This window comes from Orycteropus afer, unplaced genomic scaffold (assembly GCF_000298275.1).
Source record: "Orycteropus afer afer isolate SDZICR_OR568_19922 unplaced genomic scaffold, OryAfe1.0 scaffold00083, whole genome shotgun sequence".
NCBI lineage: Eukaryota > Metazoa > Chordata > Mammalia > Tubulidentata > Orycteropodidae > Orycteropus > Orycteropus afer.
This window is the reverse complement of record NW_006921670.1, coordinates 9436471-9456492: the sequence shown is the minus strand read 5'-3', so window position 1 is coordinate 9456492 and position 20022 is coordinate 9436471. Positions and strand designations below refer to the sequence as shown.

Below are 20022 nucleotides of genomic sequence, written 5' to 3'. Positions count from 1 at the left end.
GGCATGGCGGAGAGCGAGGCCGAGACCCCCAGCACCCCGGGGGAGTTCGAGAGCAAGTACTTCGAGTTCCACGGCGTGCGGCTGCCGCCCTTCTGCCGCGGGAAGATGGAGGAGATCGCCAACTTCCCAGTGCGGCCGAGCGACGTGTGGATCGTCACCTACCCCAAGTCTGGTGAGCCCCGCCGTCCGGCCCCCTGCCCGTCGCGCCCTGCTTTGCGCGCGGCCGCGTGGACGCCGGCAGGACCCGGGGCTGCCCGTCGGGGCGCGGGAGGGCTGGGTCAGGGTGGTCGCCGTCGTTGTGCCCATCCGGTCCCGGAACCCACAGGACGAGCCGGCGCGGGGGAGGGGTTGGGCAGCAGTTTGCAGTTGGGGAAACCAAGGCCGCAGACCTTCCTGCTGGACCCTGGGGCTGGACAGCGTCCGCAGGAAGGCGGGCCCAGGGCCGCCACCCATCCCTGCTGCTTCTCCCGTTACCTCGTTGGCTGTGTGACCTTGGATAGGTCACCTAACCTCTCTGATTCTGGATGCTTTCGAGCCATTGCTGAGCGCAGAATCCCGGTGGTCCTCTGGGAAGGGGCATAAGACGGCGTTCAGGCTGTTTAGTTACTTTATTTCCACCGTGGACAGGGCGGGGGGTCGGGACAGTCATGTCCGGATCACCGTGTGTGCCAGGGCCCGTGTCCAATGTGTGATGTCACCCAGACACCGCGCAGGACGCCTGCACGCACAGTTCCCAGCATTAAATAACGTCGTGTCCTGGAGTCCCCTGTAAGGGAGAGATGGCCATCCCTTCTGTCGTTCAGAGAGGAACGGGGCTTGCCCAAGGTCACACAGCTGGTGGGGACTAGAGCTGAGATTTAACGCACATCTTCCTGTTTCCAGGACCTAATGTGAGAGATGATTGTGTGCCAGGGCTGTGAGGCTGCCCGCCCCTCTTCTGAAGTTTTTTGGAAAAAGGGCTAGCTTTCCTGTTCTCCAGAAGCCCTAGTGGCGCAGTAGTTAAAGCTCTTGGCTGTGAACGGAAAGATGGGGCTGTTTGAACCCATTAGGCACTCTGCAGTCCGCTTCTGTAAAGCTTACAACCTTGGAAACCCTATGGGGCAGTTCCAATATGGGGGCATTTCCAGTACGGGGTTTCCTTTGTTGCCTGCCACTCCTTCCAGAGAGATGCCAGACCCAGAGTGTTCAGTATGTCTGCCGTGTTTTGTAAGGGGGCTGGTCTTAAGGTCACAGTGGTCCAGCAGTGGGGCAGGTTGCCAGACAAGCTGCACATGGTCGTCACAGCTGGGTAGGGTCCCAGGCACTGAGGGACAGGCCCGATGGTCATTCTCCCAGGATTGCGCCACCGTGTTTGGGGGTGCCACAGGCCCCCAGGTTTGTGAAGCTCACTGCAGAGAGGCTTGGCTGGGCCTACTGCAGCCTGGGGAGCCTGCTGGGCTGTCCTTGGGGGTGGGGGGATGGGCTCTGGACGCTCACCGTGGCTGGACTGGGGGAAAAAAAAAACAAACTCACTGCCATGGAGTCGATTCCGACTCATAGCGACCCCCTTTGGGTTTCCAAGGCGGTAGATTGCCTAGTCTTCTTTCCGCAGAGAGGCTGGTGGGTGTGAACTGCCGGCCTTCTGGTTAGCAGTCAAATGCCTTAGGCACTGTGCCACCAGAGCTCCTTCCCTGTGGCTGGGGACTTGTTTTTTCTCATGGCAGCCCCGGGAGGGAGGCACCGAGGCCCGTGGGGACGGATGAGTGTAGGAAGTGAGGTTTTGAGATTTCGGAGATAGTTGTGTGTCTAACAGGCAAGCTGTAAGATTGCCAGCTGGCCTTGGGGCTGTGCTGTGGAATGACACATTTGCAATTTGTTGCTACAAAATAGATGAATATTCCGCTAAGGGGAATAAATAAAAACTAAAAACAGCTCTGTCAGTTTAGGACAGCTTTGCCTCCAAATGAATGGTGGTTTTGAAAGCTGGATTTCAGAGCTCTTTGGTGTATTGGGATGTGTAGTTTCTGTATTTCCTCCCAGAAGCCCTGAGGGGCGCAACAGTGAAGCACTGACTACTGTCGGAAGGTTGGCGATTGGAACTCACCCAGCGGCTCTGTCAGAGACAAGGCCTGGTGATCACCTTCCACAGAGGTTGCAGCCTGGAGACCCCTGCAGGGCAGTTCGCCTCTGTGCCTTCGGGTCGCTGTGAGTCACCAAGCGCCACAGCAGCCCCGACAGCAGCATCACTGTTGCCTCCGTTGTACAGACGAGGAGAGGGAGGCTGGGAGGTTAGACGGACGGAGTGTGGCCGGGTCTGGGGGACTTGGAGCTTGTGATGCACCCTGGTGGAGCCTGGCCAGAGGCTTGCTTGGAGAGGCCCTGGGAGGTGGGGGCTGTTTCAGAGGGAGCCTTGCTCTGGGGGTCTGGCGGGGCTCTCACCGAGACCTCTTGGGTATCTTGATAGGGATGATGTGTTGGTTCCGAGGAAGTTTTCCAATGACCAGATACCACATCTTCTTTGTAAGTTGTGTTTTTTGGACAGACGTGCACACGCCCCCCCTTCCTCAGAGGAGTACGCACAGAGCTTCTTTGCTTGGTGACTGAGACCGCGGCGGTGGCCTCGGGACCCTCGTGCGCAGGCCCCTCCATCCTGGCCCGTTTCTCAGTCTGCCCCCTGCCCTCTCCTTTCCCCTTGGACACTGGGGGCTTGACCTGCCTGAGGCCAGCCTTGTTGGCGTGGTGTGTAAACCGAGAGCAGGTCGCGCTAGCAAGGGGCCGGCTAGCTGGACACTTAGAGGTTATAAAGGCCCTTGGTGTCCAGGGTCCCCAGGATTTCTCCCCAGAGCTCTGTGTAGTGGGACACAGCTTGTCTCCCCCTTCGAAGATGGGGGAACGGAGGTTCTGGAGGAAGGAGTGACTTACCGAGGCTCAAGTGCTGGGGCCAGGCTGGGTGGAGCCGACCGAGGGCTGAGGAATAGGGCCCACAAACCTGCCCTAAAGATCTTCTCTCCACTGGAGAAAGAGCCTCTGGAGGCACGTTGGGGGCAGCCGGTGGGCAGGAGGAGGAGGAGCGGGTCTGGCTCAGGGTCTTGGTCCTGTTTCCTCGCCCACGAAACCCAGACCTTAAACTGCACAGGAGCTGAGACTGCTGCCGGCTCTGGGGTCCTTGGGGGGGGGGTGTTGCCTGGAGCGCCAGCCAGTCCCCGTTTGGGGTGGGCTCTAGAATACTCTAGAAAGGTTTCCACCTGTACTTCCGAGGCCTTTTCTTGAGTCCTGTGTGCTGGCCTTTCACCAGTGTTCACCTGGGAGGAGCTCATCGCCTCTTGTTCAGAGGCCCAGAGAAAGTGGGGACTTGTTCAGAGTCACACAGCACCAGGTCTGGTCAGGACTTGCAGTCCCCAGGCCCACGATGCTCTGTTGCCTCTGGAAGGTCATGAGGGCAGGCCATCCTCTGGCACCAGGATAAGGGCCGACCCTGCCTCTTCAGGATTCTCAGGCCACCGAGGGACTTTGTCACTTTTGTGAGTTCTCCGCAAGTGGACCTCCAAACCCAAACCAAAGGCAGCTCCCTAAAAAAAATGCCAAACTCACTGCTGTCAAGTTGCTTCCGACTCATAGTGACCCCTCCTTGGGTTTCCGAGGTGCTATCTCTACAGAAGTAGATTGCCCAGTCTTCCTTCTGAGGAGTGGCTGGTGGGTTTGAACTGCCAGCCTTCTGGTTAGCAGTCAAGTGCCTTAGGCACTACGCCACCAGAGCCTCTGTCAGGTGGCCCAGTTCATGTTTTTCTTCCCTTCCCTCCTTCCTCTCCTCTGTTCCTCTTGTCCCCCCATCCCTCTGTCCCCACCCCCACGTGGCCAGTTGGTAGGACCCTTCTTGCTTGGGGGTGAAGAACCTGGCTTTGCAGTTGGAGGTCTTGGGCTTCAGTCCAGCTTTGCTGGGTACCAGCTGGGTGACCCTGGGCAGGGGACATCTCCTCTTCAGTTGGGGTTCCCACCTGGCCATGTGGGTAGGGGTGAGTAAAATGCTGGGAGAACTCCTGGCCCAGGACCAGACCCATGATGAGCACAAGAAAGGGGTTGTGTTGTCATGTTGGCTGTGACTTCCTGAGCGCCTGTTATGCCTAACCACTTTTCTAGGTGCTGGGATTCAGAGAGACGTCCTGTCTGGTCCCTGCCCTCCGGGAGCTCCCAGGCTGCGGGGGAAGAAGCATGATCAGTGCTGGAATTGGGGTACAGAGCCAGGACTAACAGATGTTACCTCCTCTGTCACGGCAGGGGAACTCGGGGTGTCTTGGCTCCTCAAGGAGGTCCTGATGAACTCATGGGTGTTCAGGGCCGGGGGGTTTCTCAGGTTGACAAGACAGGCCGGTGGTACAGGCCTTGTGTCTCTTCCGGTGCCTTTCCCCACGGCGACGCACCATGCTCCAGAATGCTTTTGCATACTTCTGTCGTTTGAGCTCAGTGATAGGTTGTCGTTTGAGCTCAGTGATAGGTTCGGACTGCACTACTATCCAACGCAGTAGCCACTAGCCAACTGTGGCTGTTTAAACTGGAGCGAATTAACACAGAGTAAGACGGGAAATGCAGTTCCTCGCGTGCGCTCACCACGCTCCAGGAGCTCAGCAGCCACCTTGGCCAGGGTCCGCCACCTCGGATGGTGGGGAAGTAGCCTCTGCCCATCTTCGTGGGGAGCTCTGCTGGACAGCGCCAGTTGAGGCTGTGGTCCAGGCTCTGGGAGCCCATTGTGCCCTCTGAAGAGGGCTGCTGTGTGTAGCGCTGTCCTTGTTCATAGTAATTCATGCTCATTGTCTATAGAGTACAGAGAGACTTCCCAAGACTGTTAAGTCAGCGTGTCTGCGGCAACATTGTGTGACATCACCGTTGTTCCATGCTGATTGCTTCTGTAGTAGGTTGCTGTACTGGCCAGTCTTCGAGGGGGACAGAGCCCCAAAGGCCCAGAGCACAGGCCTGAACATGCTGAAGCGCTCGTACCAGAGAGCCACCTCCCTGATTTTATTTTCCTTTTGTTTCCGACCAACCCTGGAGTGAAGTGACGTTCCCCTGTTCCTGCCTGGGCAGGAGGAGAGGAGCTGTGGTAGCACAGTGGTTCAGGTGTTTGCCTGCTGTCTTAGTTCTCCTGCTGTGACAGACATACCACAGGTGGGTGCCTTTAACAAACAGGAAATTATTCTTTTACAGTTTAGGAGGCTGGAGTCCAAAATCAGAGTGCTGGCTCTAGGGGCTGGGGGAAAGCCCCTTGACCTTGGGCTTCAGCTCTGCCTCTTGTTCCAGGCCCACTGGAGCGTGAGGCTTCTAATTCCTGCAGCTACTGGCTGCTGAGGCTGATAAATCCAAGGTTAGCAGGCAACATGGCAGGCCACGGTTTAGGTCCAGAAGCAAACCCAAGATCAGCAGGCAACACAGCGGGCTGCTGGTTCACGCCCAGGAACTAGAGATGAAAACTCTGCCAAGTGCAGATCCAGATGTGAACCCAGATGTGCCAAAGAGCTAGAGGTCTTCCTCAAAGCTTCTCCACGTTTACTGGAAGCAGCCACACCCCAAAGGCAACTCCTTAGCTGCTCACAACAGATTCTACCGTGGAGGTGATTACACCACATCCAGTCTCATTGTGGGGAATAACTACATCCAGCTGCCATGTAACCCAGAGACATGGCCCAGCCAAGTTGACACACAGCCTTAACTACCACAGCTGCCAACCAAAAAGTCAGGGGTTCAAACCTAACAGCTGTGTGACAGAAGAAAGATGACATCGTCTTGAACATTTACATCAGATAGATACTCTCCTTGGAGAGATCAATCATGGAGAACAGAAAGGCTATGTGTGCACAGGGAGACAGCTCAGGGGGCAGGAGTGCATGGAGGGAAGGACACAGGGAAGAGGTTGGAAGTGGGAGGGGAGCTGTTGCATTGTGGGACATTGCAGTCAATGTCATGAGACAGTGTTTGTGAACGTGAACTGCTATATGGAAAATGAATTTTCTCTGTAAACTTTCACCCAAATCACAATAAAAATTAAAAAAAAAAAAAAAAAAAAAAGATGAAACAGTCTGCTTCCGTGAAGATCCACAGCCTTGGGAACCCAGTGGGGGTTGCTGTGAGTTGGAATTGACTCAATGGCAGTGAGTTTTTTGGGGGGTGGGGGAGAAAGTGAATCGCTGCAGAGGGCTGAGAAGCCTGCCTGAGGGTGAGTGTGTGGCTTCTGGCCCAGCCACTGTGACCTTGGCTGAGTCACTTGAACTCCCCAGACTTCAGTTTTCTCAGGGACCAGGAGCGGATTGGGCCTGATTGATTCCTTTGTTGTTGTTGTTTGCCGTCGAGTTGGCCCCGACTCATAGCGACCCCTCCTTGGGTTTCCGAGGCAGTATCACTACAGAAGTAGGATTGCCCAGCCTTCCTTCCGAGGAGTGGCTGGTGGGTTTGAACCGCCAGCCTTCTGGTGAGCAGTCAAGTGCCTTAGGCACTATGCTACCAGAGCTCCTATTGATTCCTTTAGGCCTTACATTTTAAAACAGTCTAGGGGTGGGGAGGTTGTGGGGAGACTCGTGCCGGGCAGGCCAGGCTTCACCACTGGGCTCATTCTCTTTGTCCGCCAGTCCCCATGCCCAGGAGAGGTGGACTCTGGGGAATGCTGTGACAAGGTGATAGTCTTTGAGGAGCTTTGCAGTGATCCCAGGCAAGCCAGTGTCCCCATGCTGAAAGGTTAACTGATCCTGTAGTGGCCGTTCTCAGGGTCAGCTCAGTGGCCCAGGAATGAATTGGAATTTGAATGAATTGGAGTTTGAATCAGGAAGATCCTTGGACGACTGCATGGAGGCAGCAGCTTAGAGCCTGGGCCTGGAGGGCTGAATTGATTCCCGATGACAGCTTCCTTTCCTGGTCACCACCTCGTTCGATCCTCAGAACAACCCCCTGTTCTGTGAGAAGATGAAGGGCCAGTGAGGGGAAGGGGCCGGTGGTGTCAGGTGTGAACAGTGGGTGGACAGTTTTCCTTGTAGACAGCGGAGGAAAACAGACCACAAGAAGAGTAGAGGGGTGTGGAGAGGGGAGCCCTACCCTGTGCCACACACTTCCCAGGTGTCACATACGGTCACCTCATTTCGGCTCCCCACAGCCTGCTGAGGGAGCCTGATGGGGCGCCTGCTTGTACGGATGGGAGGAAGAGTGGGCAGTGAGGGGCTCACCACCCACCTGGGAGGCTGTGCGGCTGAGGTCTGTCCCGCGAGCAGCGTGAGCATGGCCGCTCAGCATCCCACGCAGGCCAGGTGGGGTAGTGAGGGTGTTGTCCTGTTGGTGCTGGTTACCTGCTTTCCAGGAGGGGACAGGCGCTTTCCCAGGAGACGAGGAAGTTCCTCTTTGTCTTCCCCTTCCGCTCCTCCTCCCGCCCTCCTCAGGGTTCCTTTTGGTTTTGGCTGTTGACACACAGTCAAGAGCACTTGAAATTGGAGAAGTGTCTTGGGTCTGATGGGGAGCTTAGCCCATCACCAAAAGGCCTGAAGAAGAATGCCTAGTGTTCTGGGCAGAGCAAGGGGCAGGGACCCCGAGAGGAGTGTCCCGTCCCCTCGCTGAGCTCCGGGGCTTCCTCCTGGATTCCCCATCTCCCCTCCCTCCCGGTGACACTCCCCCGCCACACACACACTTTGTGACTTCTGTGCGCCCTTCCCGTGGTCCCTGCTGGACTTTGAGGAAGCCCCCTCCCCCATTCTTCTCTCACCTTAACCCCCTCCTTGGGTTCCTCTGTCACAGTGCATCTGAAGTGACCTTTTTGGAACACAGGTCTGACCTGGGTCACGCCCTTCCTGGGAGGTTCCGACTCCTCATTTTGTCCTGTGATCTGCCTGCCGCCTCTGCCGCCTTCCTGGTCACCAGGCAGGCGACTCTCAGAGCATGGCAGTCCATTCCCCAGTTCTCCCGCCCTCTTCCTCTGCCTTCCCCTCCTTCTGATTGCCTGCGGAGTACTTCCCATCCCAAAGCCCTGCTTTCTAATTAAGAGTGGGACTAGCCTGCCTGCTGTTATCTTTGACTTTAGAGATGCCACTCCATGCCTCTGTCTTTCATAGTTTCTGATGAAAAGTCGGCTGTAATTCTTATCTGTTCCTTTGTGTAACTCATGCTTTTTCTCTGGATATCTTCAAATTTTCTTTTTGTCGTTTATTTTCTACACTTTGAATATGGTTTGTGTAGTTGTATCTTTCTTCTCCCTCTCCTCCCTCCTTGCCCTCTCCCGTTCCCCTTCCTTCTCTCTCACTATCTTTCTTTCTTTGGTAATTGTCCTGCTTGGTGGTCTCTCAGGTTCTTGGGTCTGTGGTTTGTTGTAGTTCATTATTCTGGAAAAGCTCTCAGCTATTTCTTGCTTGTTGTGTGAGTAGTGATTTTTGATTGGCTGTTGGACATTGTGTGGGGCGTAGTAGAGATGGAGGTAGATGGTACGCGTGCTTGGAAATGGGTCTGCTGTTTTTCTGCTGGAGCAGTCGTGTGGGAAGGTGAGTCGGTATCGTCAAGCGTTGAGCTGGGTTTGGGTTCTTATTGCTCTGGGTACTGGGAATGCACCACTGGTTCAAATTGACTTGTGCTTAGTGTGGGGGCTGACTTCCCAGTGGGTTCTTTTCAGTGTTCCTGCTCCACTTCCGACTTTTGTTTTTCCCTCCACACTCCTGCCCCTCGCCACCAGAAGACTCTGTGCCTTGTTGCTCTGTGTTTTGGTTATCTTGTGCCACTCTTGGGAGCTCTGGTGGCATAGTGCCCAAGGCATTTGACTGCTAACCAGAAGGCTGGCGGTTCAAGTGCACCAGCCACTCCTCAGCGGGAAGGTTGGGCAATCTACTTCGTAGTAGTACCGCCTTGGAAACCCAAGGAGGGGTCACTGTGAGTCGAATCTGACTTGACGGCAGTGAGTTTTTTGTTTTTTTGAAGAAGAGTTGATGATTTTGAGTTGTGGTATTGGCAAGAATACTGAAAGTACCATGGACTGCCAAAAGAATGAACACATCTGCCCTGGAAGAAGTGCAGCTGGAATGCTCTTTGGAAGCGAGAATGGCTAGACATCATCAGACCTACTCTGGTCATGTTGTTAGACGGGACCATTCCTTGGAGAAGGATATCATACTTGGTAAAGTGGAAGGTCAGTGAAAAAGGGGAAGGCCCTCAACAAGATGGTTTGACACAGAGGCTGCGCCAGCAGGCTCAGGTATAGTAGGGATTGTGAGGCTGGCACAGGACCAGGCAGTGTTTTGTTCTGTTGTACATAAGGTCACTATGAGTTGGAGGTGATGGCACATGACAGTAACAACAAACAACAGAAGAGACCACAAGTGGGTGGCTTTGACAAACAAGGATTTATTCTTTTACAGTTCTAGAGGCTAGAAGTCCAAGTTCAAAGTGCCTGCTCTAGGAGCTGGCCGAAAGCCCCTTGACCTTGGGCTTCACCTCTGCTCCTGGCTCCCAGCCCATGGAGGCTGGAGGCTTTTTTCACTCAAGCAGCTGTTGGCTGCTGAGGCTGACAAACCCAAGGCTGACAGGTACAACGGCACAGTCCCAGGATGATCAAACAACACAGCAGACCCCTAATTCACTTCCATCACCAGTCCCAAGGTTGGCAGACAACATGCCAGGCCACGAGATGAAGACTTGGCCAAATGCAGCGTCCAAGTACGCCAAAAGCTGCAGAGGGCTTTCTCAAGGCTTCTCCTTGTATATGGGAAGCGGACCACATCCCTGAGGCAGCTACTCAGCTCTCTGGTAGATCCCACCATGGAGGTGACTGCCAGTCTCCTCATGGGGAATAACTACCACCAGCTGCCCAGCCACTCGACCAGGCCCAGCCAGGTTGGCACACAACTTAGCTACCACGCTCAGTCTTTACTGCTTGGAGGGGAGGGGGTGGGAGTGGGAAGGGTTCGCTGTTCACTGTCGTCTGGTCCAGCTGCAGTCTTAGGCAGGCTCTGTGGGCTTGGGTCTGGCGGGAGCTTTCTTGGTGACCTTGCTGTCCTCTTCTGTGTGGCTGCCAAGCCCTGCCTTGTGTCTGCAGTGGGTCTTGTGCAGGAAAGAGTTCCACAATCTTGCTGCAGCGTTTGGAGGTCTCCAGAGGCCAGGGCCCAGCCCAGGGGTGGGTTCCTGCCCCACCCCTAACGGAAGAGTGAGTCTTCCCCAGTGCCCTTGGTGGGTTCATGCATGTGTGTGCTCACACGTGTGTGTGTGGGCACGTGTGTGTGTGGGCATGTGTATGCTCACATGCGTGTGTGTGGCATGTCTGTGCTCACGTGTGTGTGTGGGCATGTGGGTGCTCACGTGTGTGGGGGCATGTGTGTGCTCACGTGTGGGGGGCATGTGTGTGCTCACGTGTGGGGGGCCAGGTATGTGCTCACATGTGTGTGTGGGCATGTGTATGCTCACGTGTGTGTGTGTGTGTGTGTGCTGCCCCGGCCAGTAACTTGAAGCTTTTTCCCACAGGGGAGAAGGGTCCAGGACAGAGTTCCTTCTTTCCCAGCCCCGAGGCCTGTGGAGGAGAGCTCTTTGCAGCCTGTCACCCCCGTCTCTTCTGAGCACCGTGTGGTTCTGGGAGCAGAGTCTATGGGTTTTTGTGCCCGTGCCTCTGCTCCCATGGGTCCGATCTCTCACGCGAGCCCTCACTCGGCCTTGAGCAGTGGGTGAGGGTTTTAACTGGATTGTGGTTTCTTTGCTGCCTGAGCCCTGTCACAGGAGCCTGTCGGTTCGGAAGGCCCTGACCTTCCTGCAACCGTAGCTCTGACGGTGGGAGCGGGATTTTGTGTTCTCCTGCCCTTTCTTGTTGATGTGGACAGAGTTCTTTCCAGCACGTGCTGGGGGGGCTGTTGGCCCCTCCTGGGGTCTTGATGGTCACAGAAGGCAGTGGGTGCGCTCTGCGGCTTTTGGGCCTCGTACCATGAGGTGATCCCTCATTGTTAGAGAGGTGGGGCCCACCTGGCTTGGGCTTCTGGGCGGGTCAGGGGAGGGGGGAGAGTGGAAGGTGGAACCTCTGTAAGGCATGCTTTGCAGACTCGCTGGAGTTTTCTGGAAGCTAAACAACTCAGATGCAGAGTTGTAGGTGGCCTCACAGGCCTCACAGAAGGGCTGGTGGGCTAGAGACCCCCAGGCTGTGCTTTGTGGGTACTGCCGGCCCATTACTCCCTCTCATGTGGCTTGGCTCAGCAGAAACAAGCTGGAGTCTCTCAAGGAGGCAGGGTGGCTGGGTGAGGGTAGTGTCTGCTCAAGGCTTTGCATGTGTCCTGAAACATCAGCACCCCAGGGTGGTTAGCCGCTGCCCTTCCCTATGCCCGGTGTCCCGTGCATCACCCGTTTGTCCTCACAGCTTCACAAGCATTAGGTCATGTTTCAGAGACTGGAGAAGAGACCCCGTGGGCCCTGGGAGGATGGCGTGTGGCCCACCAAGTGGTCTCCCCTGGCACCGCCTGTAGGTGGACTGGCCCAGGAAACTTGGGCACATAGTCCTGGCACCTGGGCATGGACTCCTTCACCACCCCTGCTGGCTGAGTGCCATTGCTGGGCTGGGCTCTGCTGAAAACACCCACGGCCACCTTCACCACGTGCAGCTGGCACTCATGGACGAGGAGGCTGGGCTCAGAGCACTTGCGCACGGCCACCTTCACCGGTGGCCCTACTCTCAGACAAAGACACTGGGCTGAGATCGTAGGTACAGTGGCCTACACTCAGCAAAGAGGCGGGACTGAGTGCACACACACAGCCACCTTCACCGAGCGGCAGCCCATACTCAGATGAGAAGGACTGAGCGTGCACGGCCACCTTCACTGAGCGGTGGCCTGTACTCAGATGAAGAAGGACTGAGCGTGCACGGCCACCTTCACTGAGCGGTGGCCTGTACTCAGATGAAGAAGGACTGAGCGTGCACGGCCACCTTCACTGAGCGGTGGCCTGTACTCAGATGAAGAAGGACTGAGCGTGCACGGCCACCTTCACTGAGCGGTGGCCCGTACTCAGGCGAGGAGGCTGGGCTGAGTGCACACATGCATGGCCACTTTACCACACAGTGGCCCCGTACTCAGGTGAGGAGGCCGGGCTGAGGGGTCGTGTGTCCTGCTTGGTATCCGCTAGTCAGGCAGAGCTGGGATTTCCCATCAGGCCTCCCCGAATCCCCACCCACGGCACTTCAGCCGGTGATGGTCTTGCCTTTCTCAGAGGCTTGGGAGTGAGGAGCTTGGGCCTTGGAGAGAGGGGCCCCCCAGCAGATCTGAGATGAAAATCTGGTGTGAGGCGTTAGGTGGGAGGTACCTTGAGGCAAGAAGAGGAAGGACTGCCTGATGGGATGCCCATGTGATGGTGTGGACGGGACTAGGGTTGTCCCACGGGGTGGGCCTCTACACTGGCTCCCTGCTGCCACCAACCAGGCAGCCCTCAGGAGAGAGACAGGTGCCGGCACTTGAGGTAGGTCGCCTCTCTGTGTCTGGGCACACCCCCCCCCCAGCGCTGCAGGTGACCTCCAGGTGAGCACTGACCAGGTCTTCAGGGACAGAGGCAGGTCATGAGGCCCCAGGACTGCCCCTCGGACCCGAGGAAGGCCCAAGTCTTCCTAGGCCTCACGTCCTGCTCACTCAGATGGGTGCAGTCTGCCCTGCAGCCTGTGGGGTGAAGGTGGTGATGGGGCCACCATCCTTGCACAGAGGGGTCGGTGATTCCTGGCCCTTATTCTTACCATCGTCCTGTCTTTGAGGCCAGTTCAGAGATGTGGTCTGTGCTTTGGAGGTCAGCCATGGCTGTGTGTTGATGGCCGTTGCTACAGCTCACGGGGCTGTGGGCCACTGGCTCTGTGTCTGGCTGAGCTGGGGCAGGTCTGCCCTGGGGGCTCCTTTTCTCTTCCTGGCACCAGCAGGAATGTCCCTTTTGGTGGTGGTGAGAGCGAGGGAAACATACAGACCCTGGCTTTGCCTGTCATATTGGTCATAGCAGGTCATAGGAGAGCCCAGCGTGCAGCACGGGATGATCTAGCCTGCCTCTCCCGGGAGGCGCTGTGAGGCCACCCGGCCGAGAGTGCGCTGTGGGGGGAAGAACTGGGGCCCTTCATGCTGCACACACGCACCCCCAGCCTCCTCGCACTCCGCTTCCCACGGCAGATGCTCTCACCCGGAGGCACCTTCCCCGGCTTGGCCCCTTCCTCCTCCCTGTGGCCCAGCTTCCTGGTGGACTCTGTGCCCTGCACGCCACGGCCAGCTTGTCTGTGGTCCCAGAGGCCTCTTGGTGGGCAGCCGTGTGCCCATATGGGGCCTAGGAGTCTACTCTGAAGAAACGGAGGTCCAGCTGCGGTGACATTTTCAGCACTGCCCCCCCATCCTTCCCCCGATCACTGGCAGCCCGAGGCTAGGGCTTGGGGCCTTGGGGTCTTGGGGCCTCAGCAGACGGGTTGCAGCAAGCCAGGGCTGCTCAGTGTCTGACTGCCCCACCTGGTCGTGGGCTGCGTGCCCTGAAGCCATTTAGGGTCATCGCAGCACCCAGAAAGGGATTGTAATGAAGTTCATGTAATGAAGTTCAGGGACCAAGTGAGTTTCCCCTTTGCACCCAGCAGGGCCAGCTGCTGGAAGGTGGGCCCAGAGGGTGGTGCAGGCCAGCCTCAGTGCCCAGGCGCCAGGCCTGCAAGCTGAGCTCCCACAGCCCCTGCCACTTGCTCCTTCTGTCTGAACCTTGTTCGATTCCCGACTGGGGAGTGGAGGTGTGGTGGTGGGAGCCATAGCCCAGCAGTGAGGACAAGTGGGTTGTGCCTTTGGTTCTCTCGCTCCGTGAACTTGGGTGTGCGCGCGTGTGTGTGTGCACGTGTGTGGGTGTGCATGCGTGTGGGTACAGCACAGTGGCTCAGAGCGCCGCAGTTCTGGAGTCAGATAAAGCTTGAGGTCCTGGGTTCGCCGCCCACTAGCTTTTGTGGCCTCAGGCAGTTGGCCTGCCTCCCTGCGTGTAAAATGAGATGCTGGTGGCCTTGGGGGCTCGCAGGAAGCAGGTGAAGGGACCGTGACCTGAGTTGGGGCTGTAGCGCCTGGACCACGTGAGCAGTGTTGGTGCCTACTCTCCAGTACCGTTAGGAGAGCCCAGTGGGCCTGGGCTGTTTCTAGTCTTGGTTCCCTACTTGTTTCCCACCATGTGACCACAAGCTGCCCCTTCTCTGTGTGAGTCCGTATCTGCACTGGGGGGATTGTTTTGAAAGTTGAAAGACAGTCTCTGTGAGTGCCCCTAGCCGGGGGACTGGCCACAGTAGATGCTTAAGAAGAAGTAGTTACAGCCAGACACCTCATGGGATTCGGTCCTTGGTATGGAGGTTCAGGGTCATGGTTTCATGGGGCATCCCGGTTAACTGGCCTAAGGATGTGTTTAGTGCTTCTGTTCTACCTTCTAGTTCATTGTGTAGTACCTGGGGTCTTAAAAGCTTGCAGGCAGCTATCCAAGGCTCAACAATTGTCTCTCTTCACCTGGAACAACAGAGGGAGAAGGGCAGTCAGGAACAGGAGGAGGAAATGGATGTGTGGCTAATTGCCCCATGAACAGCTGCCGCCTCTGCCATGAGACCAGAAGAACTGGGTGGTACCCGGCCAATATTGAACATTCTGATCAAAGTTTCCATAGAAGAATCCTATCAAAAGGGGGGAAATGCAGAACAGAATTTCAGATTCTCATAGACTCCAGACTTTCTGGACCAATGAAGCGTGCATGAACCCCTGAAAGTACTGCCCTGACGTGATCTTCAACCTTAAATCAAAAATATCCCCTGAAGTCTTCTTAAAACCAAACAATAATTTAGCTTAACTAGTTGCTACAACAGCAGTGAATTTGGATCTTTATTTTAGTAAAGAATTAAGGAGCTCTGGTGGCACACTGCCTAAGGTATCTGACTGCTAACCAAAAGGTTGGCGCTTTGGACTCTCCAGCTACTCCATGGAAGGAAGACGGGGCAATCTACTTCAGTAAAGGTTTATTGCCTTGGAAACCCAATGGGGGTCGCTATGAGTCAGAATCAACTTGAGTAAGGAGTGTCTTCCCTGAGCATTTGGCTCTTTTCAGATTTCTGTGGATCAAAGTGACAACAGTAACTGGAGAGGTTGGACAGGATGATTAGAGGGTGGTGAGTTTGTGTTAATAGGGGAGGAGGGGCTCAGAAAGGGCGAGCAGGTCACACGCCTCAGAGGACGTGATAGGTGTCACCGGCTTGTACACGTGGACACGAATTGGGGCGTGTTTTCCTGTGTAGATTCTCAACAGTAAACGTGTTTTTTCAAAAGAAGTAGTTTCCTTTTTCTTTCTGAGGGGCAAGGAAGGACCCCAGAGGCTCTGTTGATGTCTTGGGGGAGCACTTGCCAGATGGGGGTCCAAGCTACAGGGGTCTGCAGGGAGCCCCCGGCCCCTGGCCTCTCTGAGTCAGCCGTGATGGGGATCTAAGCTGCGGGGGGTCTGCAGGGTGCTCCCAGCCCCCAGCTGTCTGAGCCAGCCCCAACGGGGGTCCGAGCTACCCTAGCCTGATGCCCAGCTGTTTGGTGCGTCTGCAGAGTTCAGCTGCCGCTGTTGTGGGGGCATGTGGCTGTAGGCCTCTGACCAGTGACTCCAGAACCCCAGCGGGGTGTCCGATTGGAGGCAGGTAGAACGTGGATGCTTCTCACTGCTTTCTCACGAAACCGTCCCTGAAGCAACAGGCAGGAGGAGAGCCAGCGGGATGGTGGGAGGTCGAGTGCAGGCAGTATCTGCCTCACGAGCAGGCTGGTACCGACCTGCTTGCCCAGAGGGCAGCTGGTGGCCCCGTGAAGCCCGCTGTAGCTCCTCCGTCCAGGAAGGCAGGCACTGGATACGCCCAGTTCCCCAGAGCGTGCGTCGTGATGGGTGAGACTGGAAATGGGGAGCTTTTGCAGAGACCCGTTTCTTCTTTGGGAAACTGATCCTGAGAGGCTGTGTGTTTGGGGTGTCAAGGACAGCTAACATTGCAAGTGGGGTGTCAGGGTTCTCTAGTGCACTGTAACAGAAAATACCACAAGTGGGTGCATTTACCAACAGGACTTTATGTTCTTGCAGTTCAGGAGGCTGCACGTCAGAATTCAGAGTTCTGGCTCTAGAGGTTGGGTGATGGCCCCCCAACCTTGGGCTTCAGCTCTGCCTCCTTTTCCAGGTCCACTGGAGCTGGAGGCTTCTTCTGACTTAGGAAGCTGCTAGCTGCTGAGGCTGACAAACCCAAGGCCAGCAAACAAAATGGCACAGTCCCGAGATTGGCAGACAACATGGCAGGCCACTGGTTCAAGTCCAGGAACTGGAGAGGAAGACTTGGCCAAACGCAGGTCCAAATGTGCCAAAAAGCTAGAGACCTTTCTCAGAGCTTCTTCATTTATACTGGCAGCAGGCCACACCCCAAAGGCAACTAATTAGCTTCTCACAGAAGATTCCACCATGGAGGTGATTGTTGTTGTTGTTTTAGGCGCCGTTGAGTCGTTGCTGACTCATAGCGACCCCATGCACAGCAGAACGAAACACTGCCTGATCCCGTGCCAGCTCCATGATCCCTGCTATACTTGCAATCCATCTCGTTGAAGGCCTCCCCTTCTTTCATTGACCCTACACCTTCCACATCAGCAAATGGCAGTCTCGAAAGCTTTACCTTGTCCATAGGAGTGCTGCTGGGTTTACTCAGATGATGCAGCTCTTTCCCAGTCCTATTTTGAGAGCCTTCTAAACTAACCGGACTATTCATAAAGTTGCACGGTAATGCATCAGACAGTGTTTCTTTGCTATTCATAAGGTTTTCCCTGGCCAATTCTTTGAGAAGTGGACGGCCTCCTCCTTCTTCCTAGTCTGTCTCAGTCTGTAAGCTGGGGTGATAACCTGTGCACCAGGTGCATCCCGCTGGGTTTGAAACACCAGTGGCTCAGCCTCAAAACTCATCAACACGTCACTCCGGTAGGACAACCGACAGACAAGTTTGTCTCCCTGTTGGAAACCTCTCGTACCACCCTTCCCTGGGTCCACGTGCATTTTGTGAAAACTGTGGGCTTGAAGGGGAGTGCCCCAGGTGCCTCCCCTGCTTGGCTTCTAGGATGCTCGTGGCTCCTTACAGCTCTCAGACTGAAATGAGAGGTGTCCTCTGGGGAAATGGACCCCAAAGACACTATGTGCAGCGGGAAACTCCTGTTGCAGCCATCAGCCTGTGGAGCACCTAGACAGGTGCTTCACAGACCCTAACGCCCACAAGAGTGGATTCCATGGCCTGACCTTTTTTCTTGACCTTTTTATTGTGTGGTAAACACACATGAAACATCGCCTGCCTTTTCCTGTTCTCCACCTGTATAGGTCAGGGACGGTAGTTATGCTTATCTTGTTGTTCAACCAGTATCATGACTTATTTCCAGATTTTCCTGTCTCTCCTAAGCAGTGAGCCCTGTTTTCCCCTCTGCCACCCATTCCTGATGTTGTTGTTGTTATGTGCTGTCGAGTCGGACCCAACTCATAGTGACCCCTCCTTGGGTTTCCGAGGCAGTATCACTACGGAAGTAGATTGCTCAACCTTCCTTCCGAGGAGTGACTGGTAGGTTTGAACCACCAGCCTTCTGGTTAGCCTTAGGCACTATGTTACCAGAGCTCCTCCATTCCTGATAAGCATGCATAAACCTGGATCTCGATACATTTGCCTGTCCTAGATGTCTCATATAAAGGGACTCTCACAGTATTGGTTCATTTGTGACTTATTTCACTCAGTGTGATGCTTACAGGGTTTATATTGGGACACATACCGGGACTTCATTTCTCTAGGTGGCTGAATAACGTAATAGCCCGTTATACAGACAGATCATATCTTCTTCATCTGCTCACCTGTTGATAGACGTTGAGGCCGTGTACACCTTTTGGCCTCTTGTGTGCAGTGCCTCTCTCTTTCATGTGAATGGATGTGTGAGGGTCATCAGGTATCAAATCTCTGACCTGCAGGACAGAGACCAGCAAAAGCAAAACAAAACTAAGCAGATAAAGGAACTTGGAGGAATCAGTGATGGTGTGAAGAACAGAAGAAAACCTAGGAAAACAAGATCACATCAACAAAACCCTCACCCCCACGCATTGTCTCAGTGACAACGCTGCAGAGTCATCAATGGAAGATCATGCAAGGACCCTCAGGAAGTGAAGATAGGATAGTTGAAATTTAGAGATACTTACATGTAATGTCTGAATGGTTGGTCAAGCTGAAACAATATCCCAGGAACTAAAATGCGACAGCAAAGAGGAACAAAAAGGACCGAAAATGACAAAATTGATCTTGAGTTCCATAGAGAGAAAATGGAAAATGGAAGAGAGAAAATTCTTGGAATTGAAAAATGTCCGGACTCAGGGACACGAGTGAAAGGCCAGAAGAATCCACCGTGTGTCTGTGGTGGTGGTTGGGTACTGTCGGGTCGAGTCTAGCTTGTAGTGACCCCACGTGCAGAGCAGACATGCCCCATCGGGTTCTAGGCGGTGATCAATCTGGAAGCAGACTGCTGCGCTGTGGAGCTGTGGGTAGGTTCCAGTCACCGCTGACCGTCTCCTGCACCACCAGGGCTCCTTCCCAAGTGCCTGGCATTCTGCATGAGTAAGAGCCACACTGAAGCATGCTGTTGTGGCATTTCAAAACTCAGGATAAAGAGAAGATCTCCATGCTGCTGAGAGATAAAAGCAGGTGGATCCCTGTCAGATGGCTGGAGCCAGGCCCCTGAATTCTCAGTGGCGACACTGGAAGCTAGAAGATGGGAGCAGTGCTTCCAGGATTTTGAGGGAAATGATTTCCAGCCTGGGATTCTATACCCAGCCAAATTAACCAGTCACGGCTGAGGTAGAAATCAACACGTGCCGTGACACCTGTGGAAAGTATCTTGAATTTTCCTTCTGTGACAGAGTTCCACCTTACAAGGTTCTAGCTCTCACAGGTTCACTGTTCAAGTTCTCAAGCAGTGATTCCTCACATCAGAAGGAAGGAGAGAGGAAGGACCCTGTAGGAACACAGAGGACTTCAGCAGTGAGGGACACAGATAAAGGACACAGTGCATTAGCCTGAAGGAGACAGAGGGACAGCCCAGCAGCAGCTGTGTAGACATGCCGGGGCCGTTCCCAGACGGGAGTGAGACAACAGGGGTGGGGCTGGGGTCCTCCAGGAATGAAGGACACGCAGAGAGAGTCCCATGATTCTGGCCATGCAGAGGCTGTACAGAGTTAGAGTAACGCCTCCTGGGGGGTACAAACAGCTAAGCACTCGACTAGCCAAAACGGTAGTTCGAGCCACATCACCCCTGCCCCCTGGTTGCCTCAGAAGACAGGCCTGGCAACCTGCCGTCAAAGGCCACAGCCTTCAAAACCCTGGGAGCAGCAGTTCTTCGCACACCTGGGGTCTCCGTGAGTCAGTCAACGTGACAGGAACAATAATGGGAAGAATCATTAGTGAGACATGGAAATCCAAGCAGAGGCAGGTGGACTCCGGGAAGGACCGCATCTTCCTGTAAGAAAGGAAGTGTGACCCCTGCAGGGGGAGCTTAGTGAACCTTAGTGGAGCTAACTGCATGGGAGTGCAGTGACCCACGGCGGTGGTGGAGGACCGACCAGCAGGGGGAGCTCATGGTCAAGGGAACCTGGCTCCGCTTCCTCGGTGGCACTGAGATGTGTGCGTACCATCGGGAAATAACTACCAGAGCACGTTGACTAGAAACACAGGGCAGATGTGAGAAGAGTCAGCCGGGGGTGCGCTTCTGGGGGGCGGGACGGGCCAGGAGGGGTTTTCTGCTCTTTGACTCTACAACAGGTACCCGGTGACTTTGCTGAACCACAGAAGTGAGCATGAGAGCCTTCCAGGGGGTCCCAGCCAAGAAGCCCTGAGGCCTGGTTTCTTCTGTCCCCAGCGTCCAGTGGGAATCCTGCTGGGTTCCACCCCATGTTAGTCGTTAGTCGGCAGAGGTTACAGCAGGGCCTGTGGCACCAGAACCTTGAGAGCCACGTCACTGCAGGGGGAGGGGGGCACGGGAGGGGGAGGAGGGTACTGCAGGGAGGAGGAGGGCACTG

The 20022-nt window shown here is 55.3% G+C and overlaps 1 protein-coding gene across 1 annotated transcript in view; it reads left to right on the top strand.

Annotated features, from left to right (window-relative positions):
* The first annotated feature begins 3 nt into the window (after nt 1-3).
* SULT4A1 (sulfotransferase family 4A member 1) overlaps nt 4-20022 on the top strand; it is a 40799-nt gene continuing 20780 nt past the window's right edge. The window contains exon 1 of the mRNA XM_007941735.2: nt 4-172. Coding sequence (XP_007939926.1) covers nt 4-172 — 169 coding nt within the window. The remainder of the gene's footprint in view (nt 173-20022) is intronic.